Source organism: Triticum dicoccoides, chromosome 3A (assembly GCF_002162155.2).
Source record: "Triticum dicoccoides isolate Atlit2015 ecotype Zavitan chromosome 3A, WEW_v2.0, whole genome shotgun sequence".
Taxonomy (NCBI): domain Eukaryota; kingdom Viridiplantae; phylum Streptophyta; class Magnoliopsida; order Poales; family Poaceae; genus Triticum; species Triticum dicoccoides.
This window is the reverse complement of record NC_041384.1, coordinates 741,009,874-741,032,747: the sequence shown is the minus strand read 5'-3', so window position 1 is coordinate 741,032,747 and position 22,874 is coordinate 741,009,874. Positions and strand designations below refer to the sequence as shown.

General features: G+C 43.7%; 1 protein-coding gene, 1 long non-coding RNA gene and 1 pseudogene across 2 annotated transcripts; 2 read left to right on the top strand and 1 right to left on the bottom strand.

Annotated features, from left to right (window-relative positions):
• Nucleotides 1-1,628: 1,628 nt before the first annotated feature.
• On the bottom strand, nt 1,629-22,661 carry LOC119270603 (annotated as a pseudogene).
• LOC119270604 lies at nt 11,219-11,927 on the top strand. The gene is made up of 2 exons (XR_005134172.1): nt 11,219-11,451; nt 11,539-11,927. It is a non-coding gene; the product is annotated as an uncharacterized LOC119270604 (long non-coding RNA).
• Nucleotides 19,030-20,546, top strand: LOC119270602 ((S)-8-oxocitronellyl enol synthase ISY1-like). Its single transcript, XM_037552616.1, has one exon. It carries the CDS (start codon nt 19,103-19,105, stop codon nt 20,282-20,284), a length of 1,182 nt encoding a protein of 393 aa, XP_037408513.1. The 5' UTR covers nt 19,030-19,102; the 3' UTR covers nt 20,285-20,546.
• Nucleotides 22,662-22,874: the final 213 nt, after the last annotated feature.

Here is a 22,874-nt window from a genome sequence, read left to right as displayed (position 1 = left end):
TTTGTTCGGTAGTTTCAAAATTTGTTTCTATGTCAAATTTTGTTTGCAATTTTCAAGAATGTGTCTGTTTCTAATTTTGTTTGGGAGTTTCAAAAAATGTACGAATTTTAAAAAAAAGTTAACGAATTTGAAAAATGTTCATCTTCTTTTCTTTTTTTTTCTGCCTTTTTCCTCCTGTTCCTTTTTCCTTTTTAGAGTATTTCACAGTTCTAAAAAATGTTCCTGATTTGATAAAACTTTTCATATTTCTCAAAAAATGTTCGAAAATTAAAAAAATAATTTTCAAATTTTGTTTCCCAGATTGAAAAAATGTTCTTGTCGCAAAAATTTTTGACGGATTCCAAAACTATTCGCATTTTCAAATTATTGTTCAGAGTTTGAAAAAATGTCACTTTTAACAAAAATTTGTTCACATATTCAATAATGTTCGTGATTTTCAAAAAAGTGTTCAGTTTATCAAAAATTTGTTCGGATATTCAATAAATGTTCGAGCTTTTTTTCTTCTTCTCAAACTTGAAAGGTGTTTGCTTTAAAAAAAACATATTTCCAAAATAATGTTCACGTTTAGAATTTGACAAAATGCTCGGATCTATATTACCTGTAATTTCGCGCGCCTTTGCAAACCACGAAGCTCATCTATCCCGTTGGCTATGCTCTTGCATAAGCAATAACAGGTCCGTGGTTCGATCCCTTCCTTGAGCACACTTTTTTGGGGATTTTTCATTGTGTTACGCTAATGGGCCGGCCCAGCTGGAGTCGCGCCTGTGCGTCCGCTCGGCAATTCGCCGCAACGAGCAGCACATAGGAACTCCCCGCGTCGCTGACTCCCCTTGTTGTTGTTTGTCAGGCCATTTTCTTGTTTTGGGCCGCGTCGACGTTTGTCTCCATGTTTGCATGGGCCTCTATTTTTTCTTATGTGGATTGCGTTCACAAGTCTGTGCTTGCTGTAGAGTTGGAAGAGTTGCATGGGCCTCTCGTTTGGATTCTTTTCACCCCCAATCAACGCTCTCTCTTTCCCACCCTCATTCCATTTTCCATCTAGCAGAGTGTGTGGTGAGTATAAAGGGAGTCAACTCGGGTCGCTCTTGTTCACTCGATGAAGAGATGGTAGGACAAACGGATGTGGTGAGTGATCTAGGATCGATCTGATCCCTCCCTATTATTTTTAATGTGACACGTGTTGTATATGTCACATGTATAGGTGATCATCGAAGGTATTCTTCCACTGAAGGTATTCGCCCCACGTGGTGTATGCGCCCTCGAGCTCACTGAAGGTATTCTTCCATCTTTAACACGTATAGTTCATCCGACCTAGTTGCACATACACTCTCGACATGTAATTTGCACCGTCCCAACCTAATTGCATGTCCATCCAGAACATGCAACTTGCCTCGCGATTGATCTCGTCATATGTCCATCCTAGCCATGCAATTTTTCTAAGATGGATGAAGTATGTTGTAACTCTTCAAACATAAATGACATTACGTGCCAAATGGAAGTATGCAAATGTTGGCAGAAATGTATTAAGCAATATGCAACTTCAGTCATATTCCAAACAAGTCCACGTATGATGACAACATTCTAAGTTTTATGAATGAATTCATATGAAAGTAGGAAACACGCATCGTCTAAATGGAAGAAGATAACGACATTATGAAATTCACCAACAAATCAATTCTGGTTTCTGAAGAGCCTCCTTTCTTGATACATTGGGTTGCCTTGTACTTGAGATCATTTGCATTATGCCTCATCTCTTTGCCTTCTTCCTGGAAAAAAAACTTTCTAACACTTGTACCAATGTCCCCCCCCTCTCCAACTTTCCCTCTATATCAAACCCTATCTTCCAGACCTCCTGGACATACCTGGCATTTCTCATCTGGTCAGCAAAATGGGGTCTACATATCATCGGAACACCCTCACATATGCTTTCCAATGTAGAGTTCCACACGTTATGGGGCCAAAAGCCACCAACCGCTTGGTGCCAAAGAACTTCTTGTTGCGGGGCCCAATTCACTACCATTCCCCTACCACGAGTTGCGTCCTTAAAGCCTTTAGGTAGGCCTACCTTCCCCAAACCTTGAACCGAGCCCGGCCTGATCATCCAAAGAAACGGTACTTGGCTGTTGGCCAAGCCCCATGCAGCCTCCACTAGCTCTTCCTGATCCATAGACGCCAAGCTCCCAAAGCTAACAAATATAGTAGACTCCGCATCATGCTTGTCCAACCAATCTAAACAATGCGGAGCCCCCGACAGTTTGCCGCAATGTGCGGCATATAGGGTTTTCTGCTCCGCCTTCGAAGGAGTGCTTCGGGAGCATCCTATACGACGCAATCTGTGTCATATAGGAAACTAACGTAGGGGCGCCGCGCAAACTGGGCTGTCCCACAGACGTGAGGTAGAAAATGACGAACACGAGAAAAAAGGGAGTTGGCATGATTCAAACATGCGACCGCCCACTTATGTGCATCAGCTGCTTGGCCAAGTGCCTCTCGAGTTCTACTAACATAAGTAACAAATCACGGATAGATTTGCAAAAACTGGACCCAAAAATTGAACTTGCAAACAATTTTGACAAACCCGACGGAATTTCGAAAAATTCTGCATATTTTTAAATTTTGAACAAAATATGATGCATGTGAAAAAAATTGAATTTCCAGAATATTTTTAGAAAAATCCGAACTTGTTTTAAATTTGGAGCAAAATTTTTAACATGGGAAAAAATATTTGAAAATCATGAACATTTTTCGAATTGAGAGAACAAAAATTTTAATTCAAGAACAAATTTTGAACATGGGAAGAGAAATGAAAATTCCAGCACATTTTTGGAAGCAAGAACATTTTTAATTTTGAGATGTAAAAATTTGAAATAGAGAACACAAATTTTACATGGGTACAAAATTTTGAAAATCCCAAATATTTAAAAAACACAAACACTTTTTAGAACAAAAAATTGAAATCAAGAACAATTTGAAAATCTGAACAAAATTTGGAAACATGAACAATTTTTTAATACATAAACAAAACTTAAAATGAATAATTTATCGAAAATTGGAAATACTAAATGTTTTTTGAATTATTGATTTTTTTAAAGAAGCAAACAAAACTTTGAACTTCTAACATTTTCTAAAAATATTAACAAAATTTGGAAAACAGGAATAGTATATGAAAATTCAAAGAAATTATGCAAAAAAAATTAAATTGCTAAACATTTCTTGAAAAATAAAAATAATTTTGAAAAAGAGAAATGAAAATGAAAGAATATAAAAAGGAAAGGGAAGTAAAGTAAAAAAGAAACAACAAAATAAAAAATGTAAAGAAAATAAACAGGAAAAAAAGGTGAAAAAGGAAACAGTTGGTCAGATTTCGAGCAATTCGTTCCAGGGTACCTCAGAAATTTAACGTTCCGTTAAACATTGCCTTAATTTACGGATTTAGGCCTTTCCGAAAATAGAAAATAACTCCCGACCGCCCCCAGCACCCATGCCGGCACCTTGTCGACAAAAAAACACCCATGCCTGCACACAAGAAAGAAACACGTGGATCTGAACCAGAAAAACAACAACAGCGCATATACATCGAGCCAAATGGCCAGGAAAGAAGTCCAACACACGCAGCACTTCTCGGGTTGAATAATATTATTGTTGTTGATTAATCTTGCCAGCAAAAATATCTGTTGCTAGCTAGTCTATCTTGTTGAGATACACATCGAGCCAAAGACCACAAAAGCAGTCCAACACGTAGCACTGGTCGTTGAATAATGCTGCCACCTAAAACTAGCTCAATTGCAGTCCGGCTGTTGTAAGTCAATTGCCTTTTTCCAGATGCTACGACGCGTGCGTCACTGCACACGTACAGACGTACTAGCTCAGAGTCCTCTATAAAATGACCAGAGTCCTCCGTTGTAATGCAAGTAACCAAGGCTTCGAGCCTGTGCATGAAAATGTTTGTCAGTTTCGAAAATCATATGTTCACCTTAAGGTAAAAAAATATGTCAATAGTTCAAAACAATTAACCATACATTAAATGAAGTTTTTTTTTCATACAACACCATAAAAATGTGCTCCGAAATGTTGTAACTATTCAAATCAGATCCAAACGTACCATTGCAAATTTCAGGCACGTCACACATAAAAGAAAGTTATTTGACGACTCAACATTGGCAAAACACATAAAGGAATGTAGTAAAGGAGAGTAATAACCAAAAATGTCATGCATCTAGATGATTGCGTTGTACTAGTACCATCGGTGCAATTTCATGCATCTCCATGGTTCCTTGATGATGGAGATACTGATCCGTATAGTGTTTGGACACAAACAGCTGACAAGTACTGCTTAATAACTAAGCAATTACTGGCTGGATTAACACTAACTTATTTCTAACAGTTTAGGGAAAACGTTTGCAAATGTCCAGTCTGGACGCTATTAAGCCAATTCTAATGGGGCAGCCTGAACGGATGTGGATATTGTCCATTTTTTGTCCGTTCAAGTTGGCAAAACGGACAACGAACACGGACGGACAGGCGAATACGGCTTCTGCACCCAACGGTGCTGCCCCACTTGGTAAGATGCCCGCATGCATCATTCGTCGAACACTTAGAAGCGCGGACAACGCTCGCGTTAACGACGTCTTCGACGAGCATGCCCAGCACACGCAGCGCGCGGCTAGGAGCGAGGCTAGCGGCAGATGCGGCAGCCGAGACTCCTTTGCCGCACAGCGCATGCGCAAGTGCACGCTTGATCTAGTGTCCGACACGTAGATGGCCGTCGTGTGAGGAGGTCGGATGTCGCGGTGACGAGGTTGGGTTGCATCGCGCCTTGGCCCGGAGGTGCTCCACCTGGAGCACGACGCAGGCGGACGCCATCTCGCAGCAGTCCGTGGCGGTGATCAATTGCGCGGCGAATCCTCCCGGCAGCCACTACTTGCCCAAATCCTCTAGGCAGTGGTCCTCGCTGGAGACGAGGCCTGAAGGCATCTCACCGGAGCGGCGCGAGGTGGCAGGTTGAGGAGGTGCCGGCGGTGCATTGAGGTGCCCGCCGGAGTTGCCCGAGTGGCCTCAGAGGTGCGCGCCGAAGTGGAGCGAGTGCCATGGAACTGCGCGATGGAGTGGCGCCGAGCGCCAGTGCCGCTGCCCAACAACGTACTCCCGTGGATCCAACAACCTACTCCTGTGGATCCAGTCGCCACACGAACAACGTACTCCCATGGGTCCAGTCGCCACAAAGGTACCCTCCGCCTCTGTAGATGTCATCCATGGTGGACACCGCACCCGACAATTGTTCGGTTAAAGTCCATCGGCCATATTTTGATGTACTCGTTGTTCACTTTGAAACAAACATGACGGGTTCACACAATGAGTACTGCTACGCTGAGTTCCTAGATTCATCTTCATTAAACGATAACAAAGATGAGGATGAAATAGCGGCGATAACATCTATTCTTGAAAAAGCCATAGTGAGCATATTTTTCATTTCAAGGGTTCAACAAAGGTCATATGACTATGATGACTAGTTTCCCCCGATGCACCATTCAAAATAATTTTTTCCACGTTGATTCCTGATGCAGGAACCATTATTATTCAGGCGCCTCTACACAGGTGCCAGTGTCTATATATGATGATTACTTCAAACTGAAGAAAGATGGTGTTGGTCACATTGGGTTCTCAGGTCTACAGAAGTGTACAACTGGTATGAGGATGCTTGCCTATGGCAGAACCGTAGATTTGTTGGACAAGTACCTCTGAATGTATAAGAGCACATGGTTGGAGGTCATGGTTAGATTTGCCATCATAATGGTGAAGGAATTTGGATCGGAGTATATGCGAGAACCAAATGCCGAAGACAAAGCAATACTATTCATGGCACTTGGAGAATCATGAGGGTTTCCATATATGCTCAGATCTCTGGATTGAATGAACTGGAAAGGGAAGAACTGCCCATATGCTCAGCAAGGACAATAATAGTACTAGGGCCATCATAAGAAGCCCAATATTAATCTTGAAGCGGTTACATCACAAAACCTCTGGATTTGACACTCTTTCATTGACATATCCGGGTCTCATAATGACATTGACATGTTGTAATAGTTTTCATTGCTTGCAAGGTTGTGTGAGGGAAAAGCTCCTGCGTGCAACTATCATCAATGGACATGAATGCAATATGGGGTACTATATTTGTGATGGTATCTATCCCTCATTGGTGACCTTTGTCAAGACCATCTCCATGCCATGAGGTAAAAAAATGCCACTTTGCTACAAGATAAGAAGGTGCCAGTAAGGATGTGAAGAGGAAATTTGGAGTGCTCCAAGCTTGTTTTGCATTTCTTTGCAGACTTGCTAAATAATGGGATCCAGAGACATTGTGGGAAGTGATGACAGCTTGTGTGATCATGTATAATACGATTGTGGAGGATGAGGGTGAGGGCGTATGCCTTGGCCTTGAAGTTCAAAACATGGGTGATCCTATATAGCCTCTAGATCAGATTCCAACGATATTTGAGGAATTTGTTCAACTGCATCATTAGATTCGCAATCAGCAAACTCATACATAACTTTAAAATGATCTCGGTGAGCATTTGTGGCCATTTGTGGGTGTTTCGTATGGATAATTACAACATGTGTCTGAGTAAACTGTATTCAAATTCAAACTATTTTATTTCAAAAATTATGTTTGGATTGTAATATTTTTGTTTTAAAATTATAGTTTCGTCGGAATATTTATATTTGAGTTATTGATGCGTCGTGGTATTTACTTTGATTACCTCCAATATTCGTACTACTACACAAGGAAAACGGATAAGCCTCGAAATATGGTGACACATTTATTTAGAGTCAATTACACCGGTGGTGCTAGAACTTGTCACAAACGGTCACTTTAGTGCTAGAACTTGCGGTATACATTAACGTGGTGCAAAAACTTGGCTCGTACGTGCAAATACGGTGCAAATCTCGTTTGTATACGGCTGCGATGCTGACAAGGCATGACAGCATGGCATAGGGCCCGCTGTCGGTGACTTCCAAAAAAATCTCGGTTTATTATTATTATTTTCTCACAAAAAGGCCCCTGTCAGGTGTATTGCATCCGGTGGGTCCCACTCGTCAGCGAAACATCACAAATTTTATTAGAATGAAAAATATGCAGCCAAGGGATTCGTACCAGTAACCTCGGCCTAAACAGCATGTACATCTAACCATCAGTCAAGACCTCACATCACGAGATAGAAGCATACACACGTTTTATATATTTGAATTAGGTTACATAACTAAAGAATCTTAATCGTAAAAAGGGTTACGCCCACGGTGTTTCAAGCCAGCTACCCAACTACTCCCCCTGTTCGGAATTACTTATCGCAGAAATAAATATATCTAGACGTATTTTGGTTCTAGATACATTCATTTTTAAGACAAGTAATTCCGAACAGAGGGAGTAAAATAATTAAGACGGCGTGCCACTCCAACCATGTACTCACATGTGTAAATATAATTGCTACAGTTTATGTCTATAACAGAACGTGCTCCTGGGCTACAATTTATGTTATTTTTTCCACTTTCCGAAAGTTGTAAAGAAATGTAAATTGTAATTATAAATAATATACATATAATAAATATATTAGACTAAAACAATGCTCATTTATTAATTTTTAAAAATCCATGAAATTAAATTACGAATTAATTGTATAATTAATTTTTTTCATATTAAATAAAATATCAAAGTAATTTTAGAAAATATGTTTACTTAAAATCATATCAGTTCAAAAAATGTACAAGTTTTTTTAATAAAATATTCATGTTGTATATAAAATTTTCCAAGCTTTAATGTTTTTATGTTGTTTTAATAAAATTTGTGTGTTTTCTAAAAATTAGATATGTAGTTTTAAATTAATATAAATATATGTGCAAAAAATTAGCCTAGTGTGCCTCGGACTGCAGATTCTCAAATGAAAACGTATTTACAATTATATGTACACTTTATAATTTACATTTTTTGTTTTGTTGTATAGTAATCCCTTCGTCCGGAAATAGTTGTCATCAAAATGAATAAAAGAAGATGTATCTAGATGTATTTTAGTTCTAAATACATCTTTTTTTGTCCATTTTGATGACAAGTATTTTTGGACGGAGGAAGTATATGCTAGGTCCTCCTCGTGATAACTGTTAGGTTGCTGGTACGAAATCCCAGGGATGTATCTTTTTTTTAATTAGAATTTTTATTTTAAGTTATTTAACAAAGATATAAAGACTGATTATCCTTATATGACACACCTATTATCTGGTGCGTTGGCTAGACGAGCTCACGGCTGACTATAGGTCAACGGTTCGAATCACTGCCTGACTCCTATTTTTCTTTCAAATACTAATAAAATTTGTGATGTGGGCTGACAGGTGGGACCACCCAATGCCATACATGCAGTTGCTGTACACCTAACAGGGGCCTTTACGTGAGAAAATAAAAATAAAAAATAAGGTTTTCTTTTGTGCAAAGAGAACACCACACGCCCAATCTTCGCCATATAGTCACTAACAGCGGGCCCTATGTCACACTGTCATACCTTGTCAGCTTCGCCGGCGTATACAAACGACATTTACACCGTATTTGCACGCTTAACCCAATCTTTTGCACCACTTTAATGTATGCTGTAAATTCTAGCACTAAACTGACCGTTTACGTCATGTTTTAGCATCACCAATGTAATTGACTCATTTATTTACTTTGAGTACAAGCGCTTGGGAATGCACGACAGAAGCGGAAATGGCTGCACGCACTTTTTCTCTTGTGGTTTCCCGAGTCGTCCTCCAGTAAACAGCCAGAGGTTGGCATTGGTGCAAGCGCCGGTCATGCATGCAAATGGTCAACTTCCTCCGACTTCCGAGCCCATTAAGCTGCATGCTGTGCTTCCTCTCTTCTCGTCTTCCGAGTCCATTAAACCAACGGCGGCGCCGGGTGGTGAACCAAGCGCCGGCCATCGATCCATCCGTCTATAAATAGGGTGTTCCTCCCACGCCTTCGTTCCCCCGTCCAGTATACAGCTCGGCCAGTCTCGCTGCCACACTACCTACCAGCGACCGATAGTCGATACGCCATCCTACCGATCCGCCATGGCCGCCGACTGGTCCTTGCTTCCCCCGGACCTCCTCCGGCGCCTCGGTGACGGTCTCCTGGAAGCCGGCGACATCGACTACTACATGGGCATGCGCGCCGTGTGCCACGGCTGGCGCTCGGCACTCGCCATGCCGCGTCCGCTCGGCGTCGGCGCTGACCCTCGGTTCCGCCCCAGGAACTGGATCATGCTCCACGAGTACCAGTTCCGGGAAGCCGCCGACGGTCGCCACCTCTTCGTCAACGTCTCCACAGGACGCTTCCTCCGCCGCCGCGTCTCCATGCTCGACGGCCACCAGCTGCTTCAAGTCTCCGACGGCCTCCTCATCCTCAAGGAGAAAAAATCCCCGCGCACCATCTGCGTCTTTGAGCCCTTCACATGCTCGGTGCTCCGCACGCCGTACCAGGACGAAGAGGAGCAAGACGGTGACAATGAGGACGGCAACAATGAGGACGACGGCCATGAGGACGAAGATGAGCACGACGAAGACTACTATTTCGTGCCCCACACCGTCTACTTCGTCCCCTATCCGGCAAACGAAGTACGGGTGGTGCAGTCCCCCCAATATTAGGCATTCTGCGTCCGTAGCATGCTCGCCCACGCCGGCCATGTCTATGTGGCTGACACCGAGAGGTGCGTGTTCAGGATTGTTGAAGCGGAGCGTCCATCCTTCGGTTACGGCGAGCTGATAGGCAAGATGGAGCCGTATGCCCATGTGTACCTCGTTGAGTCAGGCGGGGAGCTGTTGGTGGTCAGCCTACCGAAATATTCACATGGCCGCCGCGCCGCTCAAGTTTACAGGGTCGACGTTGATCGCAAGGTGCTGGAACCGCTGGACAGCATCGGCAGCCGCGCGCTATTCCTGGGCGTCAGCAGGTGCCTCTCCGTTGACGCAGACAAGTTCCCATCCATCGATCGCAACTGCATATATATTGAAGACATGCATCTTGGAGGTGAAGTGCTTATGTACCATGCAATGTACATGTATGACCTCAGTACAGATGGCATGCGAGAGCACGTCTCTGACGACCTGATTAGCCCTCTCACTCGGATTGCTCCTCTCAGTCTTGCTAAGGTTTTCCTCGACTACTGTAACCGCCTTGATGATAAGTAAATCGGCAGTTTGGCACAATTGTGTATTATTTAGTACTAGTGCTTGGATGAATGTACTATGAAGCGGATTCAAAAGATTGAAGGGTGATATTTGAGAATTTTAATCGAAGAAGTTGCCGCTTGATAGAACAGTTGAAGATTGTTCTTATTTGTTTTTTATAGCAAAGAAAAACACATTAATGTCGATTTAAGTAAGTCTCATCTAGCTGCGACATCATTTGATTTTTTTTGGATTTGCTAATTCTCGTCTCGATGAGAATTAGCTACTATGTCACATATAAATTCTTCACCGCATGATTAAAAAGCTTAAATATTTGTGCAAACTTTTTTATCTTTGTCGCCATGTCCAGCGTCGATGTGTGTGTGTGTGTGTTTCCTCTCAGGTCGGCTGGTGTCGTACCGAAGGCATGTGTCCCTCGTAAACAGCGTTTGGTTGGGTCTGATATAGTAGGAGTAATTTAGCTAGTAACATAACATGCTTCAAGAAATTTTTACTTACTATGTGGCATGTAGTTAATGAGAAGTGGTAACATAGTGCTTCACAAGACACGATGAGTCTACAAACTAATCAATAAAGTCTAATATGACACTACTACTATATTACTTTGCACTGCGAAGATAGTAACCTAGACTAGCGAAAATGCCTAGGAGCTCTCGGCGACTCCCCCCACTGGAATCCATCCCATCCACTAGCATTGGGATTTGCACTCGCTATATTAGCTCCGTTGTATTCACACCATTTAACGTCTAGTATTCATTTGCACAGTGAGGTATATCACCTGAACAGTTCAACGCGCTTTCTCCCCTCGTCCAGACAAATTCACATCCTCCTGTCCTTCTCCCCCTCTCATCCGCCAACTCCCAACTACACATCTGAATTTAATGCTCACGCTTCACAATTTCTCGCAACGGCTCAATCCTCACTACAACGGTCATCTTCCTCCTCTTGTCAGATATAAAATACTTGCAGCTTGCAGCTTCCTCACTACTGCATATCATACCATCAAGAACAGTTCATACCAGCCATTAAGTACAGCTTCCTCCCTTGTACATGGTTCTCATTGCCATGTCTAGCTCAACCCATCCCATGTCAAGCTCCAGCTCCCCCCTTGTTTCTCTTGAGGAGCAGCCACCACTTTCACTAATGATATGCCCTTTCTGCAACAATGGGATGGTTTAGTGGTGGGTGTCTCGCACGACAAACAATCCAGGAAAGCACTTTTACAAGTGCGAGCACGAGTGGGTATGTCCTAATACTTTAATCAATTTTTGTGTACTATCCTGTTCTACTGCATGATCCCATCTTCCTTTTTTCTTCCGTTTTTGCAAGACTCGCAAATGCAACTTTTGGAAATGAGAGGAGAACTACATCAACGTCATACATGCCAAGTGGCCGAGGCTGTTCACCGTCCCTTCCCGCGAAGACAGGAATTTACACCGCATCATCATCGCTCTCCTCCTAGTCAATCTGCTCGCTCTGTTCTTCGTATGCTGCAAGGTCGCTTGAAGCCGCCAGGACCTCTCCCGACTCCTGCCTGTCCTTCAAGTTCAAGCCGTTTTTTATTGAATAAATATGTTTATCTGTATTGTCTAAAACCAGTTGTCTTACTCTGGCAAATTCTGTTTTTATATTTATCCACCCTCTGATTATATGTTGTAATCATGTATCACAACTAGTACCCCATTCATAAATTCGAAATCAGATGTATGATATTATTATTTTTCATTGTCCACCTTATCCATTATTACACTTAACTATTACTATCATTTTCCAGATTAACTCCATCATTAATGTTCATTACTTACGTCCAACCGTTGGCCCACGTCACGTTGCACCCTTTCTCAATAAATAACCTCTCCCCACCAAGTCAACAATTCCCTGCCCAAAAGCCTGCTTGAACAGCAAGAACTGCATCTGTACAACCATCAGTCTCGCCCGGCAGCTGTCCCCACATACTCACTTTCTTTGGTTTCCCCTATTGAGAAAGAAAACTAAATTCAATAAGCAGAAAAAATTCTGAAAAAAATATAAATAACCAAACAATATATAGATTGTTTGATTACCCCGCAGTTGCACAACAGCTCTTGTATGCTTTTAGCACCTTTGACATTTGTACGGCTCTTCCGGTACCTGATTCCAAAACCGCACTCCGATGAATACAGGTTGCAGTAGTCGTAAGCTTCTCCTAGCGAATCAAATGTCAAGCCCAAAGAAGGCACCACAACTGCATCTACTTTCCTCTCAGCAAATCCTCTAAATGCTAGTTCCAGTGCATTAATCCTATCTGCACTAGCCGCTCGTTTGTCAGGCATTGCGCCGTGTCTGTTACTGTAATTGAAAAAAACAAATGCCCCGTGTCAATATCATATAAATTTGCTTAACGGTACATACAATTAGGAGAACATATTTAATTTCAATGTTGTGGATATGTCCATAATATAATTAAATTTTTCAGACTTCTAGCCTTCTTCTATACGTGTGCATCAAGCTCATAAATCAAGTTAATGATGGAACTTGTACAGAGATAACTTACCGTCGAACCCAGCCGCTCTTTTCCCTTTCGACATCAATCACATTTGGAGTCCTTGATTTCGAACCATGATCTCCATCTAGAACTGTTGAGATGTGCTGCTCTGTGCTTCCATTAGAAGAATCCAGCTCGTCAGCTTCGGCTACCGTTGACAGTGCACGCGCCTCTTTGACGGACATCTGAGCTATGCCCGTGGCGCACTCGTCGGCTCTTATTTCTTCATTCGATCTTGAAGGGGACAGTAGCAAAAGCAAAATAAACAATTAATCATCTAATAAAGCAGTTCTGCTTTCCAATCTGTTCTAAACCTAAAGAACTTGCATGGAATCGATGCCGGTGAGTTGGTGGTCAAGCGGATCTGCTGGACTGCTCGTCTTCTCATGCCGAAAAAGTACTCAAGATACAGATTACTGATAAACAACTGACGCACAGGCCGAGTACTACCAAACTGAAATACCCTTCTTCTGTGGCGATTTTGTTAGTGCGGAAATCACTACCGGCAGCCGAGAGGAGAATTGTTTTACAGATCTGGCTATGGAGTGTTTGCGTGCAAGGAGAAGACTCCACAGATAGGCGATGGTAGAGTAAATTAATTAGGTAGGGACAAGTTTACTGTAGCAGGTCAGCTCGGACAGGAAACAATAAATGAGCAAGAACAGGTATAGACTGTTGCTTCATACAACGCGTCCGACGTATTAACAGGCTGTAATGTTTTACAGCAAATCGGCACAGATCCCAAGGTTGCATCCGTGCGGCAGCGATTTCGTAGGTGTGCGTCGCCGAGTGCTCCTAATCCACCTCCACTAGACTAGTGTCATATGCATGACACTAGTATAAGTTATTCCCCACTATGACCAATCTTACATAAAATCACAAATGGTAACACTTTAACAAAGGAAAAGAAGTATAGGAAATTATTTGTACCACCACTATTAACATGTATAGCTAGTTGTATCATGAACAGTAAACAAATCGCCACAAAAAAGTACGGAGTGTTTCTTGGTACGTTTTTTTAAAAAGCCACTGGTGTTTCTATTGATAACCCATGGTACAGTATTAAGTCCCTCTCCATTCTCTTTAGTTGTTACATTTCGGCCCAACTTCTGTGTCCACTGAGTGCTGGTTAGTATTCTACGTTTAGCTGCAGTAGGCCTAGTTCACTCTATTTTCAACCCGTTGAGGTCCATGGTCTTTTTTAGTTACAGCGAATATGTTAAAATGATCATGCTATAACTTTGCAACCATAACTCAGATTAAAATAATTTATATATGTAATTTGACCAGAAAAATGCTTAGCTTGAAACTGTTCGATTAGTCGCTCCTGCTAACTAGTATTAAATTATTTTTCAGGAATAACATTAATTAATCTAACTAATTGCTGCGTAATATTAAATGGTTTTTACCTCATTTAAATTGGATACATATGTTAAATAAAGTATGATGTCTATTCTGCTAATAACCGCGCCGCTCAACGCGAATGCATAACATTTTTAAGCAAGAGTACTGCAATACTAAGAGCATCTTCAGCCGTTTGGCCCCCAGCGCACCCGGCGATAGCGATTTGGTCAATGCGCCGGTGGTTTTTTCGCCCCGGGGGTGATGCAGTTCCCAGCCGCGCCCCCAGGTTTCTGAAGAAAAAATGCCCTAAAGGCAATAATAAAGTTGTTATTATATTTCCTTATATCATGATAAATGTTTATTATTCATGCTAGAATTGTATTAACCGGAAACTTAGTACATGTGTGAATACATAGACAAAACAGAGTGTCTCTACTATGCCTCTACTTGACTAGCTCGTTAATCAAAGATGGTTATGTTTCCTAACCATAGACATGTGTTGTCATTTGATGAACGAGATCACATCATTAGAGAATGATGTGATGGACAAGGCCCATCCGTTAGCTAAGCATAATGATCGTTTAGTTTTATTGCTATTGCTTTCTTCATGACTTATACATATTCCTCTGACTATGAGATCATGCAACTCCCCAATACCGGAGGAAACCTTTATGTGCTATCAAATGTCACAACGTAACTGGGTGATTATAAAGATGCTCTATAGGTGTCTCCGATGGTGTTTGTTGAGTTGGCATAGATTGAGATTAGGATTTGTCGCTCCGAGTATCGGAGAGGTATCTCTGGGCCCTCTCGGTAATGCATATCACTATGAGCCTTGCAAGCAATGTGACTAATGAGTTAGTTACAGGATGATGCATTACGGAACGAGTAAAGAGACTTGCTGGTAACGAAATTGAACTAGGTATGATGATACCGATGATGGAATATCGGGCAAGTAACATACCGATGACAAAGGAAATGACGTATGTTCTTATGCGGTTTGACCGATAAAGATCTTCGTAGAATATGTAGGAGCCAATATGAGCATCCTGGTTCTACTATTGGTTATTGACCGTAGATGTGTCTCGGTCATGTGTACATAGTTCTCGAACCCGTAGGGTCCGCATGCTTAACGTTCGATGACGATTTGTATTATGAGTTATGTGATTTGATGACCAAAATTTGTTCAGAGTCCCGGATGAGTTCACGGACATAACGAGGAGTCTTGAAATGGTCGAGAGGTAAAGATTCATATATTGGAAGGTTATATTCGGACATTGAAATGGTTCCGAGTGATCCGAGAATTTTTCCGAAGTACCGAGGGGTTACCGAAACCCCTGGGGAAGTTAATGGGCCTTAGTGGGCTTTAGTGCAGAGAGGGAAGAAGGGCCATGAGGTGGCACGCGCCTCCCCCTGCCCAAACCAAATTGGACAAGGGGTGGGGGTGCGGCCCCCTCCTTCCTTCTCCTTCTCCCCTCCTTCCTTTCCCTCCAGTGGAAGAAAGGAAAGGGGGGGAATCCTAGTTGGACTAGGAGTCCAAGTAGGACTCCCCCCTGGCGCGCCTTCTCGTTGGCCGGCCTCCTCCTCCCCCTCCTTTATATACGTGAGCAGAGAGGCACCCCAAAGCACAACAAACAATCTCTTAGCCGTGTGCGGTGCTCCCCTCCACAGTTTAACACCTCGGTCATATCATCGTAGTGCTTAGGCGAAGCCCTGCGCCGGTAACTTCATAAACACCATCGCCACGCCATCGTGTTGACGGAACTCTCCCTCGTCCTCAACTAGATCAAGAGCTCGAGGGAGGACGTCATCGTGCTGAATGTGTGCTGAACACGGAGGTGCCGTATGTTCGGTATTTGGATCGGATGGATAGTGAAGACGTTCGACTACATCAACCGTGTTACTAAACGCTTGCGCTTTCGGTCTACGAGGGTACGTGGACACACTCTCCCGTCACGTTGCTATGCATCTCCTAGATAGATCTTGCGTGATCGTAGGAAATTTTTTAAAATACTGCATTCCCCAACAGTTTCGGCCCCAAGACGCACATAAATTCAAATTTGTCTTTTCTCGCTGCCAAAAAAATGCCACAAGTTCGGCGATCAACGGCGATCTGCCACAAAGTTCGAGGATCACCATACCACAGTTCGGCGATCAAACATAAACGATAGTTCGGCGCTCAAAAGGAATGACGCGTAGACAAAGGAATGCATCAAACGACGGGCTCCTCCAGCGTGGGACTGGCAGGCGTCTGCGTCGGCGTGGCTTCTATGCTCGGGCTGCTCAACGTCGGCGTGGCTTCTGTGCTCGGGCTGCTCGGCGTCGGCGTGGCTTCTGGGCTGGGCGTCGGCGTGGCTTCACCCCTCGGGCTGAGTGTCGGCCCGGCGTTGGGGTCAGCGTGGGCGTAGGCGCGGTGGTCCAAGGCATCTGGTTCAAGATGAGGCCGCGCTCTGTCAAGACCACGCCTTGATTTGCACGTCCATCGTCGACATGTCCGCCCCCATCAAGAAAGCCAGGTCGGTGTTCCTCTTCTTCGCGGTGACGTTGGTCCGGAGTAGGTCAAGTTTGATGGCGATGTTCGTCATCAACGCCGACCACCGCGCCTCGGATTTCTGCTCCCTCTTGGCGGCGTGGTTCTTGGCATTGGCGATGCACTGCTCGATCGACGATAGCAGCCGCTCGGCAGCTGGTGCGGCGTCCTTCGCCGTCTTGGCTCTTTTGTTGTCGTCAGGGCGCCCATCCGCCGCCCCCAGGGCTGGCGCGTCCGGCTTGTACGTCTCCAAGGCCTTGGCAAGGGTGCGCCAGACATCCTCCACTTCTCGCACTTCTCGATCCGGGTTAATATGTGGAGGAACATGAATTCTTGGTCGTTGTTGTCCTGGCGGTACATGGTGAACATCCAAACCATTTGCGCAGCCGAAGAATTAGTGTCGGTGACGTGCACGGCGAAAAGAAGCGAGAGCCGGCGGCTGTACATACCTGACCCTCGACGTTGGCGCCGCTTTCCGCGCGAGCCGCGATCTCCTCGACGAACCCAGGCCATTTGTTGCGGGCCGTCTGAATGATCGCCCAATAGTTCGACATGGCCTTTGCGCCGCACTGCATGTGGATGGTGGCGAAGTAGGGGTCGACAAGCTTTTCGCTGCAGTTTTATAACCGATTGTTGAAACAAGGCGTGTGATACGCCGTCGGAAGGCCGTGGAAGAGGCTCAACTTTCATAAATAGAACATTTTCTGAGATTCCTTACGGTTTTAAATGAATTTTTAATATAGTGTTACAGCTGACGAGTGACAACGATCGTTTTTTCATGATTTTTTCCAAACCTCTTATTGAAATAATGCAAACGGTACACCATTGGAAAGACATCAATGAGGCGCAATGTAGAACACTCTCTCTAATTCCTTATAGTTTAAGAGCATTTTTTATTTAACAAAGTACGGACAATCTGTTTTTTGCGACATCAAAATCGACGAGTGCATCAGACATGAAACCAAAAATGTGCCTCTTAATATAAAACTATAGTTCAAGCATCTTAATATAAGTGTTCAAATGTTTTCCGAAAACGTGCCTCTAGTTTTTTTGGCGAAAAAGGGTCCAGATATGTTACAAAAGTTCACCTAAGTTTGAAAAGAAGAATAAACATGGTATCTGAAAAAATAAAAGAAAAACCAAAAATGATAATTTTAAACATAAATAGAAAAGTAAAAATGAAAAATAAAGAACATAAAAAAATGGGCTGGCCCAGACAGGGGCGAACCTGTGCGGAGCTCCCGACAGTTTGCCGCAATGTGCGCCGTATAGGGGTTTCCGTTCAGGGAGCTCCTATTCAGCGCTTTAGGCACCAGGGAAGCTCCCTGGCGCCCACATGCCGGAGCTGGTGGGCCGGTGCATTTATACGTCCGCCTTTGAGAAAAAAGGGGGGAAATCGAAAAACCAAAAAATGATAAATTTGAAAAATTCATCATTATGAAAAACAGTAAATCAAATTTGAGAAAATCACCGATTTTCATAAAAAATCATCTATTTTTCAAAAAAAATCATCGATATTGAAAAAAGTTCACGGAATTAAAAAAGGTTCTTCAAATTTAAATAAAAGTTCATCAATTTTAAAAAAGGTTCTTTGAAGTTTTAAAAAAGATCATCAAATTGGAAAAATCATGAAATTTGAAACAAGTTCATAGACTTTTTAAAAAATATATAGATTTGCCAAAAATAACAAATTTGGAACAGTTCATCAAGTTTAGAAAAATCATCAATTTGAAAAAAAAAGTTCACGTATTTACAAACAATTCATCGAGCCAGTAAGAACAAAAATAAAGAAACCGAAAATGAAAAAGGAGAAAAGAAAAAAGAAAAAGGAACAGGACCAATAAAAGAAGAAAGAAATGAAAGCTAACAGATCCTGGTGATGGGCGTGGTGGTTAACTATGCTACCTCGACGACAATAGTAACAGTGCCTGGAGCATCAAATAGGGTCTGCCTTCCGTTCCTTCTTTAGAAGGCTATTCGTTCCATCTAGGGTATCCTGGTATTTTTTTATAGAAAAAACTTCATGAGCACCAAACGCTCAAGCCGAGACTTGTATCCTGATGGGCTAACAGAGAACTTCCGCGCCTTATTTTATCGCTTAAAGCTTTTTCAAAAGAAATTCCCGACCGCCCTCGACACCCATACCGCCACCACAAGAAAGAAACACGTGGATCTGAACAAGAAAAACAACAAGAACGCTCACGCGTGACGAGGAAAGCAGTCCAACACGTAGCACTGGTCGTTGAATAATGCTGCCACCTAAAACTATCTTGTGTTGTTGCTAGTCCATCTTCTTGTTGTAGGGCAATTGCCTTCTTCCAGATGCCACGACGCGTGCGTCAGTGCGTACGTACTAGCTCATACTATATAGTGTATAAAATGACCAGAGTCCTCCGTTGTAATGCAAGCAACCAAGGCTTCGAGCGTGTGCTGTGCCTATACGTGAGCTTCAGTGCCGAGTGAGCCATAGTAGCCTAGCCTAGCTGACTCCCGCGATGAGCTGGTGGTGGGCGGGCGCGGTGGGCGCCGTCAAGAAGAGCCAGGAGGAGCGCACCGAGCTCTCCTTCCAGAGCGTCGCCCTCGTCATCGGATCCACCGGCATCGTCGGCACATCGCTCGTCGACATACTCCCGCGCGACGACACCCCCGGCGGGCCCTGGAAGGTGTACGCCGTCTCCCGTCGCCCGCTCCCTCCCTGGTCCCCGCAGCCCTCCCCCGCCGTCACGCATCTGCTCCTGGACCTGGCCGACCCTGTCGCCGTGGCGGAGGCCCTCAAGCCGCTCACCGACATCACCCATGTCTTCTACGCTGCGTGGTCCAGCCACCCGACGGAGGCTCAGAACCGGGAGGCCAACTCCGCCATGCTCCGGAACGTGCTCTCCGTCCTCGTCCCGGGCTGCCCCGCGCTCGCCCACGTCTGCCTCCAGACCGGCCGCAAGCACTACATCGGCCCGTACGAGGCCATCGGCAAGATCCCCGTCCCAGACCCACCCTACACCGAGGATATGCCCCGCCTCGATTACCCTAACTTCTACTACGACCAGGAGGACGTCCTCTTTGAGGAGGTCTCCCGCCGCGACGGCGCCGTCAGCTGGTCTGTGCACCGTCCCTCCGTGGTCTTTGGGTTCTCTCCCCGGAGCGCCATGAATGTCGTGGCCAGCCTATCCGTCTATGCCGCCATCTGCCGCAAGGAGGGCGCCATGCTGAGGTGGCCTGGGAGCAGGGTTGCATGGGAGGGCTTCAGCGACGCCTCCGACGCGGATCTTGTCGCCGAGCAGGAGATCTGGGCAGCCGTCGATCCGTTGGCAAGGAACGAGGCTTTCAATTGCAGCAATGGAGATTTATACAAGTGGAAGCAGCTCTGGCCGATGGTGGCTGACCGATTCGGGGTGGAGTGGGCGGGATACGAGGGAGAGGACAGCCGGTTCATGCTCGCCGACGCCATGGCCGGGAAGGAGGCGGTGTGGGCAGAGATCCTCCAGGAGAACGAGCTTGTCACGACGGAGCTCCAAGAGATTGCCAATTGGTGGTTCCTCGATGCCGTGTTCAATGTCAAGTGTGAGCATTTGGATAGCATGAACAAGAGCAAGGAGCATGGATTCCTTGGATTCCGTAACACGGCCAAGTCCTTCAACGCATGGATTGATAAGATGAAGGTTTTGAAGATTGTTCCATGATGCTGCCACATCCCATTTCCTTTCTTTGAAGTTAGTTTCGTTACATCATTTCTGTGTTTGGGTTTGGGAAGGTGGCATGATGTAAAATGTTATAGTGCAGAATAAAGTATGACGACAAAATAAATCTCCGCGTAAATGAATTATCCATGCTCATCATGTAAGGCACTAATACTCGTGTTTGGTATTGCTGGTCTGTTGCTTTTGACTTCAGAACTGAGATAGCTCCCAAAAGCCGGCACATCTGGTTGATTGTTCTAATTGATTGCTGATGTTGGCATGTTTGACAAATATCACCAGTTGGGTATCAAAATCCGATTTGGAATCGTGTTTTCTGTCTCCAACAATAGCCCCTAATATCCCATCCAGTTTTGCTAAAGCACATCTAGATGTGCCATAAGTATTGCACATCTAAGTTTTATGTCATTGATCTTACGTCGAGATTCGTATGTGGATATTTCCTTTTTCTTTTCTTTTCCTCTGTGCTTGAATTCACTCACTTAGATGTGCAATAACTAGGGCATATCTAAATGTGCCCTAGACACACCCTATCTCATCCACTACTTTTTCACCACAAAAAGATTCCAACCGCGGCAACGGAGCCTCGTTCTTAATCTGTAGTCTCTTTTCTCATGACATCACATGTAGGCTCTTTCTCATGGCACCAGAAAGTAAGCCCTATGAAGAGGACTAGAGGTTGGGGCCCGCTACTGCGGGCCGCTTGAGAGAAAGATGTGCGTGTGTTTCTCCATCTTAAAGGGAAAAAGGAAACAAAACCTCACTTTCATCTCAAAACTGGGGGAAAAATATCACATCAGATGGACATCACATCCAAATTTAAAAGAAAAAAAAACTAGAAAAACTTTCCTCAAAGAGAATAAGGAAAAAAGTCTCACTTACATGCTCCAAAAAAATCAAAAAAATTCTCACCGCAGCCAACCAACATGCACCATGTGGCATAGCTGACCAGCGGCGTTTCACTCTACCTTAATGTGTTTGATGATGGGCACCATCATTGCCATTGTGTAATATTAATTGTACAGTAGCGGCAGCATCAACTAATGCAATTATAATATGAGGTTGCCCTTCATGTATAGTATTTCTAGGAGAATGGCGTTTTGGCTCCTAGGTGTAAATACATCAATTATGAAATATGTATAAAAACACATTTCAAAATGTTAAAAGTTTGAGAAAAAAACCCGCATGTACATCCAGACATGCTATATTCGCACACAAAATTTCAGTGAAAAGGGAAATTTTTTATGGCATGTATAAAAAAGATGAAAAAATGCCCCGTGAATAGCTGTAATCAAGCATTGAAAATTGCATTTTTTTACACAAGCCACAAAAAATGTCCTTTTTTTCATCGAAACTTGGTGCAGACACATATAATGTCCGAATTTACACGCATGGTGCATATACACCTATGAGACAATGTGTATTTAGATGTTATTGTCAAAATGTACATAATTATATTTTGAACCATGAAGATGACAACAATTCTCACCTGTTGATGGGGCATAGTTTCGAGTGCCACCTGATGCATGCCTCTTTTATAAAACTAGTAAAACGGAGCGCTCTACCCTTGGGCTACATCTTTTTATCCCTCTCTCATAAGTTGTGCAAATGACCCTATACAAACCACAGGGTGAGAGGAATTTTCTAGAATATGTCACATGAACATATGGAATTTCTTGACTCAACATTGATAAGGCAATGCACGTAATTGGCTTGTATAATACATCTTAACACATGTGTTGGAAATAAACTTGCGATATATTACTATGTGGGGCGTGCTATGTGTCCCTGGGCTGATCTTTTGAATAGATCGGCCGGGTTGCAAGCTGTAAGATCTGACGCCATTGAGTCGTTGACCGGCGCCCTCCACCATTGCAAAAAGAGCTAATGTTGCAAAAACCTTTGCAACATAAGTCATGTTGCAGAAACCTCTGCAAAAAATGTTACGTTACAATTTTATTTTATTTTGCAAAATAGACCATATTGTAGGAATTGTTGCTGCGGCGGCACCATGCGCGCCGGTGCTCCTCTAGGATGGCGATGCACATGAACATAATAGACTTTGCCTCCTAGTTGTCTAAGCAATATAAACGACTTCTATCTTGAGCCAATAGGCTGCTTTAGGCACCTGAAGATATCTTGGGATCCAAGCCAATCGCGTACACTCGGACACCTACGCCATCGATGGTCCTTTGGAGCTCAGCATCTTTGAGGTCACAGAATGTGTTGATGATGACACCGTACGAACACCTTGATTATTTCACAATGCATTCTAGGCAGGTGAACATCGTTTCATATGGAGTTGTGGTTGAGAAGACCGTGTCTCGCAACCAGAGTGGTGGAGATCATCCAGTGGCATATTCAGTTGCAAACGATCTGAAATTTAGTTAACAAAATAATCAACTACCGGGTGACGTATGTGAGGATGCATCTGCATTATTAGGAAACTAAGAAATATAAATATGTGAGTCTAGTTTACAATTGATGTTATTGTGATTGTCGTTGTGTGTGGCAATGTGCATGCATATGTGAATATGAGTAGTAGTGCAAGTTTACAAAATGTATATGAGGATGC

Excerpts from the sequence above, each read along its gene's own strand:
- LOC119270602 (XM_037552616.1), top strand. The coding sequence starts at position 19,103 with ATGAGCTGGTGGTGGGCGGGCGCGGTGGGCGCCGTCAAGAAGAGCCAG.